The 10,885-nt window shown below is 43.4% G+C and overlaps 2 protein-coding genes across 2 annotated transcripts in view; both read left to right on the forward strand.

Annotated features, from left to right (window-relative positions):
* The first annotated feature begins 1,300 nt into the window (after positions 1-1,300).
* Positions 1,301-10,885, forward strand: part of LOC112078283 (TERF1-interacting nuclear factor 2) — a 17,352-nt gene continuing 7,767 nt past the window's right edge. Inside the window, exons 1-3 of the mRNA XM_070442007.1 lie at positions 1,301-2,405; positions 2,683-2,781; positions 2,886-2,981. Of these exons, the coding sequence (XP_070298108.1) occupies positions 2,268-2,405; positions 2,683-2,781; positions 2,886-2,981 (333 nt within the window). The 5' untranslated portion in view covers positions 1,301-2,267. The remainder of the gene's footprint in view (positions 2,406-2,682; positions 2,782-2,885; positions 2,982-10,885) is intronic.
* On the forward strand, positions 5,488-7,066 carry LOC139026694 (zinc finger protein 502-like). Its single transcript, XM_070442008.1, has one exon. The coding sequence runs from the start codon at positions 6,004-6,006 to the stop codon at positions 6,859-6,861; it is 858 nt and encodes a 285-aa protein (XP_070298109.1). The 5' UTR covers positions 5,488-6,003; the 3' UTR covers positions 6,862-7,066.

Consider the following 10,885-nt stretch of genomic DNA (forward strand, 5'->3'; position numbering starts at 1 on the left):
ATATCTCCTTCATCTATCTATAGCGCCTAATGATCACCTGTATTCAACTCAGATGCCCCCGCATGTTCTCTGGTATGTCCTTATTGGACTTGGCAGACTCTACTGTCTTCTTTAATATTAGTGTCAGTATGCTAGGCATATTTCTTCTTTGGTTAATGTGTGCTTTTAGTGGAAGTGTAGGACATAAGTCTAGTTGCCAATTGTTTTAGGCTGCCCATGTGTCTGGTCAAGTCTGTCAGCACATGGGAAAATAAGAGGGCACGAACGTCCCTTGTATATCTCCATTACACGTCTCATGATCAACGTGAAAATGTGGTTCGTTACTTTATGTTCAGCCGTCTTTGTCTTTATATGTTATCCATGTGGTCTTAGTTACTATACAAGAGCAGCCAGTGCACGAGCCTACCAGATGAGCTAAATCATTTCTATGGTCGCTTCGAGGCAAGTAACCTGAACAATGCATGAGAGCATCAGCTGTTCCGGATGACTGTGATCACGCTCTCCGCAGCGATGTAAGACCTTTAAAACAGGTCAACAATTCACAAGCCGCAGGGCCAGACGGATTACCAGGATGTGTATCCGAGCATGTGCTGACCAACTGCAAGTGTCTTCACTGACATTTTCAACCTCTCCCTGTTCTGAGTCTGTAATACCACATGTTTGAAGCAGACCACATAGTCCTGTGCCAAAGAAACTAGGTAACCTGCCTAATGACGACTGACCGTAGCCTCATGTCTGTAGCCATGAAAATGCTTTGAACGGCTGGTCATGGTCAATTCAAAACCATAATCCAAGACCATAGACCCACTCCAATTTGTGCATACGCACCAATAGATCCACAGATGATGCAATATTCATTGCACTCCACGCTGCCCTTTCACACCTAGACAAAAGGAACACCTATGTGAGAGTGCTATTCATTGACTACAGCTCAGCTCAGCGTTCACCACCGTAGTGTCTTCCAAGTTCATCAGTAAACTAAGGACCCTGGGACTAAACACCTCCCTCTGCAACTGGATCCTAGACTTCCTGACGGGCCGCCCCCAGGTGGTAAGGGTAGGCAACTACACATGCGCCACACTGATCCTCAACACGGGGGCCCCTCAGGCGTGCGTGCTCAGTCCCCTCCTGTACTCCCTGTTCACTCATGACTGCACGGCTAGGCATGACTCCAACGCCATCATTAAGATTGCTGATGACACAACAGTGGTAGGCCTGATCACCGACAACGATAAGACAGCCTATGGGGAGGAGGTCAGAGATCTGACCGTGTGGCACAAGGACAACAACCTCAACATGATCAAGACAAAGGAGATGATCGTGGACTACAGGAAGAGGACCGAGCACGCCCCCATTCTCAGCGACAGGGTTGTTGTGGAGCAGGTTAGGAGCTTCAAGTTTCTTGCCGTCCACATCACTAACATGGTCCAAGCACACCAAGACAGACGTGAAGAGGGCACGACAAAACCTATTCCCCCTCAGGAGACTGAAAAGATTTGACATGGGTCCTCAGATCCTCAAAAGGTTTGACAGCGGCACCATCGAGAGCATCTTGATGGGTTTAATCACTGCCTGGTATGGCAACTGTTCGGCCTCCGACCGCAAGGCACTACAGAGGGTAGTGCATACTGCCCAGTACATCACCGTGGGCAAAGCTTCCTGCCATCCAGGACCTCTATACCAGGCGTTGTTAGAGGAAGGCCCTAAAAATTGTCAGACTCCAGCCACCCTAGTCATACACTTTTCTCTCTGCTACTGCATGGCTTCTTCCCCTGCGGGATCGTCTGAGACCAGCCACCCAGACAGCTGATGAAACTGAGAACTATTTATGTCTGTAATAAAGCACTTTTGTGGGGAAAAACTAATTCTGATTGGCTGGGCCTGGCTTCCAATTGGGTGGGCCTATGCCCACCCATGGCTGCGACCCTGCCCAGTCATGTGAAATCATAAATTAGAACCTAATGAATTCATTTAAATCGACAAATTTTCTTATTTGAACTGTAACTCAGTGAAATCGTTCAAATTGTATGTTGTGTTTTATATTTTTGTTCAGTATAGCATTTAGACCTCCCCTTCTAACTATACCTAGGTTCTATGAATGTGTACACCTGGTCAAGGTGACTGTATAGTGCAGTGGGAAAACTTCCTAGCTAGCCAGACATCTGGGTAGCTTTGTTTACAAATTTATTTTCCTATTTTTAGGTCCCCCTCTTCTTCTTCCCTCTCTGCGTCTCTTCATTCCACCACTGCGGCTTGTCTCTGCAGCCATGTGGCAAGTGGTTCAGCGAGGAGACATTCAAGATTATGGGATGCTGGAGGAGTTTGTCACCACGGTGACTGAGATTGTGCCAGAGCTTTTGAGTTGCAGTCAGAGGGCCCAACTCATTCTGGGGCTTCGAGCAAGGGTAAGAGATTGGGTGCAGAATGGGGGAAAAGAAACATGCAACAAGATCATGTGAGGTTACTCTCTGACAACAATATTGTTGACTAGCCTAAAACAGCCAGCTGTTAAACATTGACTGAGATGAAGACCCTGAAACTGGCTTCTCAAATACTGCCGTTGGCCCTTAGACTAGTCTATCTATCATTATCTCCAAATGTGTCCCAATAAGAACAGAGCAATGCCTACGAAGCGTGTGGTTGACCTTTTCACTACTCTTGACTGGTCATCTGTAATTTTAGATGGTTCTGGAGTTGTGTCGCACTGAGCAGACAGCAGACCAAGACATTCAGCAACACCTGGACAGGATCCGAAGCCTCATATCCACTGGGGAAGCAGAGGTGAGTATCTTTCAGGGAGGGAGCAAAGACCTATGTCACTCAAAGTATTCTGTCATTGAGTTGTAAAATGTGATTATTTAATTGTTGTGCGTGTTTTGTTGCAGTCAGGTGATGCAGAGGTGGAATTATCTGAATCAAACTTTGTGGAGCTGGTTGAATCTCTGCTGAAAGACCCAAGTGAAAGGGAGACCTTTTACCAGGTTTGTTTTGCTCTTATACGGTGGYAAAGTATCAACGTTTTGCTGGTCTATGTTTTAGTGGCCTAGTTTTATATTGTTTCAAACCAATATAAATATAGGMWTTATTGGCATTTTAGGTTAATTTATTCTCTCCTAGGACGTGTTCCCTGTGGAATTTGGGCCCAAGTATGACACTGCAATACAGATGCTGATGTTAGAATTCCTTTCCAGACTTGAGAAGTTACTTCCCATACCAGACCTTGAACAGGTAATAAGAATGAATAACACCTTTATCTAATTAGCTTGGGGAATTAGAAGTCAAGAATAGCAATCAGTAATATGTTTCACTTTTAAACAAAGAAACTCAGTGTGACATGAGTTTGTAGTTGTTAATGCTTTTACACCATGTTCCTCTTTCTCAAGACTGCCTCCTTGTTAAATGCTGTKCCCTCTGCCCTGGAGAAATGTGTACAGTTTGTACCTGACCCCATACAATTGAGGACCCTGCTCCAGTACCACAGAAAACTTGGACATTTGGACTCCATCCGTAAGTATCACACAGTGTTATAGATTGGTTGTGCCAAAATTGCAATTATAAACGGGGTAGTTTGGGTCTTGGATACTGATTGGTTGATACCGCATTTCAGCCATGTGTATATCAAACAATTTACCACAGGTATGATGTATAAATACTTGTTTACTGCTCTAATTACGTTGGTAACCAGTTTATATTAGCAATAAGGCACCTCTGTTTTTTGGGGTGTATGGCCACTGCTAAGGGCTGTATACAGGCACTCCACATTGCGTTGTGCTTAAGAACAGCCCTGAGCCGTGGTATATTGGCCATATACCACACCCCCTCGGCCTTATTGCTTAAATGTACCACACACCCTCGGCCTTATTACTTGAATGATTTGTGTCAAGTAGAACAAATAAGACTTTTATCGGTTAAAGTTTATATTTTGAGGCATTTACATAATTTTGCATGTATGATGTTAGTCAACTAATGTTGCAAAAAAAAGTGAATTCACGTTTAACTTTTTTTTTTCATTGTCTCCCTCTTTTGCATAAAAAGGAACTCCATCGTCCTTTGGTGACTTCATCCTCTCCTCTCTGTCTCTTCCACCATATGTGCGAGTGGTGACTGCCCCAGATGTAGACTCAGATACACAATCAGAAGGGATGAATTTGGAGGGAATGGAAGCAAGAGAGTTGTTGGAGAATCGGACAAAGGAAATCGATGTACTAGTCCCAGCAGATGAAGTTAAAAGATACATAATTACTGAGCAGGATTACGTTATGAACATGGAGTCTGCCGTTGGGGAAATTGACAATCAAGCTGTCACTGGCTTGAATTTACTCAGACCATCACATTTTCAACAATTAAAACGAAGCAAAAGGCTGCAAATTAAGAAAATGTTTTCAAAACGACGGAAACCTCGAAAGACCGATTCCTCCGGGCGCGCAATCAAACAGCCATCATCCAAGGTGCGCGTCTCCCCCAAAGGACGAAAACCACRAAAAACTGATTCTTCCGGGCGTGCAATCAAACAGCCATCATCCTCCAAGGGTCGGCCCTCCCCAAAGAAGTCATGCAAAAGAGGCCCATTCAGTAAGACATGTGAAGTGTGTGGGAAGACTTTCACTCGAGTCACAGCCATGAAAAGGCATCAGCTAACCCACACTGGAGATCTCAAGTTTAAGTGCCTCATGTGTGAAAAAAGCTTCAGGGATGGTCATAATCTGAAGAGACACCAGAGGCGAGTTTGTGAAAAGGAGCTAAACATGTTGGATGAAGATAAAAAWGAGGAAGAGATCCCACAACCCTCAACTAGCAAACCTCAGATCACATCACTCCTCAAGACTCCCTCTCCACCAGAGCCATCTCATCAAGGAACTCTGGACACTATCACAGCCACTAACACATGCTCTGTGTGTGGGAGGTATTTTGCTCGTACTTCCAGCTTGGTAAGGCATATGAGCTCCCACTCAAAAGAGCGTCCATTTGGGTGTGTCAATTGTGATAAGAGATTCAAGTATTCGTACGATTTGAAAAAACACCAGAGAGAATTGTGTCAGAAAATGACCCAGGGAGATTTGTGTCAGGATGTTGGTCAGAACATGGCACAACAAAAGAGTGGCCTGCAACCAGAGAAGGATTTTCTTGCCACTGCAGAGAATCGAACCCAGGTAGATTCCAAAACCTGTTATGTCTGTGGTAAGATTTTGACTTGTACCTCACAGATGGAAAGGCACTTGAAATCTCACTCAAAGGCACGTCCTTTAATTGTGCTGTTTGTGAGAGAAGTTTTAAGTACAAAGATACCTTGAAGAAACATCAGGAAATCCTTGGCCACGAGGGCATTCTAGAAGACTTGGGTCAGAGTGTGGACCAGCTAGAAGTGGAAGTACACAGAGAGTTGCATCAGCCCTCTCACTACCAAGGAAACTCGACACTGAGCCCTTATCACGGCTGCTACCTCAGTGCCGACTCTCAAAGACCCAAACCATGCACTGTGTGTGGGAAGATTTTAACCGCTTCAGTTATGGCTATTCATATGGATCCCATTCAGATGAGCGTCCTTATCAATGTGGCAACTGTGAACAGCGCTTCAAGTACATGCACAATCTGAATCAACACCAGAGATATATCTGTAGGTGAACCGAGAAGAGTCCTCTCAGATGGAGACCAGCACCAAGAGGAGGCGTCTAGTGAACTGCTGGCTGTTAAGGCTGATACCCCAGAGCATCTACCAGTCAACTACAACTGGTTCACTGGTGTAAAAAATGTGGAAAGTGTTTCGATGACATCTGTAATTTGAAGCAACACCAGGAAAGTTCATGCAAAGAGGAAAAAGTAAAGGTGGTCTTCCAATGTGAAAAAAGAAAGGTAGTCTTCAAATGTGATGATTGTGGGAAGGACTTCAAAGGTTCATCATCCTAGGACTCCCTAAGGACACACAAGCGAATTCACAACCCATTCTATTGCTCTGATTGTGGAAGGGTCCTCCCAAACTCCATTGCCTTTGACAGACACAAGCTGATGCAGCACAAGGAAATCCAYTGTACCATGTGTGAGAAGACCTTTACCCTGTTGGGGCGTCTGAGAGATCACTATCTGCATCAACATAAATTCACAGGACCATACGCCTGCTCTCAATGTGAGAAAACRTTTACCCAGTTAAGATACCTTGTTGAACATGAGAGAGTTCATTCAGGAGAGTACCCTTACCAGTGCTCTGTTTGTCAAGCAAAGTTCAATAAAGCAAATTCTCTAACAATACACAGTAGGAAGCACACAGGAGAAAAGCCGTTCCTGTGCTGGCAGTGTGGAAAGAGTTACAAGGATCGTGGAAACCTGTCAATGCATATGGGGACTCACTCAGAGGAGAGACCCTTTTCTTGTTCGCAGTGTGACATGACTTATCGGACAAAGATTCAGCTGAATACACACATTGAYCAAGTTCATGAGGGGGTGAGATATACTTGTGCAGTCTGTGGAAAGCAGTTTTTGAAAGCAGTGTCATTGATAAGACATGAACTCACTCACACAGGAGAAAGACCATGGCCATGCTCCTATTGCACAAAAACCTTCATCACTGCCAATGAAAGGAGATTGCATGAAAGATACCATACTGGTGAGAGACCATACAAATGCCAAGACTGTGGAAAGTCCTTCGTACAGTTATGTTTTCTGAAAGCACACCAACGACTTCACACAGGAGAGAAGCCATTTGCATGTAGCGTTTGTGACAAACGTTTCAGATTGAATTACCATAGGCAAAGACACGAGCAAACCCATACAGGAAAACAGAAGCCACATGTGTGTGCGGAATGTGGGTTAGCTTTCGCTCAAAGAAAGCGCTTGACTGAACACCAATGCACTCACTCCTTGAATTAAAATGTACTTTCTTTTAACTCTAATGTTTCTTTGTATTGTTATTCATTTTATGACAGTACAGTGGGGAAAGTAGTGYGGGAGACAGACAGAAAGAAGGGTAGAGAAGGGGCTTGAACCCTCGTCACCAAGCATTACCACTCTGTTAGACTCTGGCATTTGAGTTCTTGTTGTGTACTATAAATAAAAACACAGGTTTAACACCTCAGGTTTGAATMAATATTCTAATTTTCAGCTTTGTTTCATCATTACATCGATAATTTCAATAGCTAATTTGTAGTATTTACAGTAAAGGATGAAACATGTAAACTGTTCTCAAATAATGTAAACTGTTCTCAAATTCTCAAATAACCACAACATTGCATTTTATGATCATGGCAATAATAAAGGAGGACATGAAAATATCCATGTGTATTCACATTTGTAACTTTTGGAAAATATACACTTCATAGAGAAGTCAACCAATGCTTGCAAAAATATATGTTTTATTAGGATCCTTCAGGATCATTACCGGTTAAACTGGAACAAAATGATGYATTACGTTTGATTTTACTGCAAGGTAGGCTKATCCCTGGAAAGGTCCTTTGCAGGAAGGGTATTCGGCAAAGGCTATTGACATTTTTATTTGACAGTTTCATGATATTTACGCACTTCCCGGTGTAGGTGTTCCTTTTGTCTAGGTGGTTGGAAAAGCAGCATGGAGTGCAATGGAAGAGTGCATTCATCTGCGCGATCTGTTGTGCGGTTATGCAAATTGTAGTGAGTCTACGGTTTCTTGGATTATGGTTTTGAATGAGCCATTGACCAAAAGCCGTTCAAAGCATTTCGGGCTACCACACGAGTGCTACGGGTCAGTAGCTCATTTAGGCAGGTTACCTTAGTGTTCTTGGGCACCAAGGGACTTAATGGTGGGTCTGCTTGAAACATGTTGGTATTACAGACTCAGACAGGGAGAGGTTGAAAATGTCAGTGAAAGACACTTGCCAGTTGGTCAGCACATGCTCGAGTACACTCCTGGGTAATCCGTTCTGGCCCGCGGCCTTGTTGAATGTTTACCTGTTTAAAGTCTTAAACATTGGCTGCGGAGAGCGTGATTCACAGTCATCCGGAACAGCTGATGCTCTCATACATGTTTCAGTGTTACTTGCCTCGAATCGACCATAGAATTATTTAGCTCATCTGGTAGGCTCGTGTCACTGGATCGCTGTAGGCTGTGCTTCCCTTTTGTAGTCAGTTAATAGTTTTGCAAAACCCTGCCACATCCGACGAGCGTTCGGAGCACGGTGTAGGTACGATCTCGATCTTAGTCCTGTATTGACCTTTGCCTGTTTTGATGTGCGTCGGAGGCATAGCGGGATTTCGTCATAAGTTTCCGCGAGTTCTAGAGTCCGCTCCTTGCAAAGACGGCAGCGCTACCCTTTAGCTCAGTGCCGTATGTTGCCTGTTAATCCATGGCTTCTGGTTGGGGTATGGTTACGTTTTACAGTCACTGTGGTCGACGTCCTCGATTTCACTTATTCATAAAGCCAGTGACGGATGTGGTTGTACTCCTCAATGCCATCGCGAAGACATCCCAGAACATATTCCAGTCTGTGCTAGCAAAACAGTCCTGTAGTTAGCATCTGCTTTCATCTGACACTTTATGACAGTCAACTGGTTGCTTCCTGCTTTTTAATTTTTTGCTTGTAATCAGGAATATAGAATTAATGGTCATTATTTGCAAATGGAGGGAACAAGGGAGTTTTTTTACACATCTCTGTGTGTGGAGTAAAGGTGGTCTGATCTTTCCCCCTCTAGACTGCTGATAGAAATGAGGTAAAACTGAGTAATTTCCCTGCATTTAAAACCCCCGGCCAATAGGGAGCGCCACCTCTGGATGAGCATTTTCCTTTGGTTCTTGCTATATGGCGGTATACAAGCTCATTGAGTGTGCTTTTAGTGCCAGCATCTGTTCTGTGGTTAGGTACGTAAGACAGCTATGAAAAATACAGATGAAACTCTCTAGAGTAGATAGTGTTGGTCTACAGCTTATCATGAGATGATTCTACCTCAGGTGAGCAGTTTAGATATCGTCACCGCTGTGTTTACATATATCATAGGCCCCCGCCCCGTTGTCTTACCAGAGGCTGCAGTTCTTAACTTGCCGATAGAGGTTTATAACCCGCCAGCTGTGTATGTTCTAATGTCGTCATTTCAGCCACGACTCGGTGAAACATTAAGATATTTACAGTTATTAATGTCCCGTTGGTAGTAATATACACACGTGCTTTCAGTTCGTTCCATTATTTTCCAGCAAGATGAACGTTAGCTAGCAGGACGGAGGCAACGGCTGATTAGCCACTTGTCGCTGTCCCACAAAGCACCCTGATCTTTTCCCGCAAAAATCTTGGTTCCTTCTCCAGCGACTCATTTCTCCGCGAATTGGAGCATCCTGGCTTGGATCAAGTGTCTGTAGTACATCCCTCTCGCCTACTCCATTTTAGCGGACTCTTCAGTCTAATCTGAGGGTAATCGCAGTTCTGATGTCCAGCTCTTTCGGGTCATGAGAGCAGTAGCAGCAACATTAGTACAAACATGTTATGAAGAACGCGAAAAAAAAATGGTTGGTAATAGCCACTGAACGACACGGAGGAGCCATCAGCTATCACCGGCGCCGATCACTTGAGTGACAGTCGCGTTACGCCGGAGTGACGGCTGAATGGTAGAAAATGAACAATTCAATTGTCTTGCAAACAGGCATCTGTGGACACCTGGAGTCACATGGTCAATTTGCACACTCCCTCTTAACTTGAGACATGTGTTGGCATTGTGTTTGTGGACAAAATGACTTTTAGAATGGCTCTTTATCTGTCCCAGCACAAGGTGCACCTGTGTGATAGCATGTATAATCAGCTTTGATATGCCCCACCTGTCATGGGGACAAGATATCTGGCAAATTAGAAAATGCAAAACAATGTGCACAACATTTGAGAGAAGTAAGCTTTTTGTGCAATATAGGACATTTCTGGGATCTTTTATTTCAGCTCATGAAACATGGGACCAACAACTAACGTTACATGTTGCGTTTAAAGTTTTGTTCAGTATAAAAGGGACCATTGGACGTCCCAAACTCATTTAAGTTTAAATGTAATAAATAAGTGGTAAGGACGTCCAAGGAGCCCAATCTCAGCATCTAATATACAGTGTGGGGCTAAATAAAATTGATATGAGCCGCAACCCTGATTGAATACTTAACAGATTCAAAGTTAATTGAACATAAAACAGAGCTGCGTTCAAATAATGTTTAAAATATTTACTTAAAGTAGCAGATTAGCAAATAACAGACAAGTGACGAACATATGTGATGCTCCCAAACGTACTCGAACTGCGTCATGCAAAAGCCAACAACGCGCCAACCCGATTAGTTTCGAATACTGTTTAAAAAGACAGATTACTTATATTTTGGGTTAAACAATGTCATTCTTGTCAAGGTAACGGTCGGTCTCTATGTTGCCTACAATGCAAAGCCTGCTGAATAACTACATATATCCAATCAATTATTATTAAAAAGGCTACCCCTTACAAACCATTAACCGTGGATTATTCTGAAATACTAGTCTCTCACATTCCTAGCATCTAAAGAAACAAATGCAAATTTTAGCAAGGATACGCCCATGTTGAACATCAAGCACACCAAACCTAGTTAACAAAATCCACAATACCATTTTCGTCAGGATTCTCGTCCATCTCGTCCTCATACCATATTTCACCCCAAAAACATTGAAATGTTGCTAAGTGTGGACAGCTATAATTTTACGTTTAAAGGTTGCAAGTTTTAACCTTATCTTCAGTAGCAGTGTGACAGTGAATTTAGTCCGTTCAATTTCCGGTTGCGTTTACCGCCCACAAATTTCTGAATAACAAATCCCCGTGAAGTTGTACATTAGAAAGACATATTTGCCAGCAAATTCAGTTACTGACTTGGTTTGCCATATTGGTACTTTTACTATAGGTAGCCATACCCTTTGATAATTATTACAACTAAAGA

This window comes from Salvelinus sp. IW2-2015, unplaced genomic scaffold, assembly GCF_002910315.2.
Source record: "Salvelinus sp. IW2-2015 unplaced genomic scaffold, ASM291031v2 Un_scaffold5491, whole genome shotgun sequence".
Classification (NCBI taxonomy): Eukaryota; Metazoa; Chordata; class Actinopteri; order Salmoniformes; family Salmonidae; genus Salvelinus; species Salvelinus sp. IW2-2015.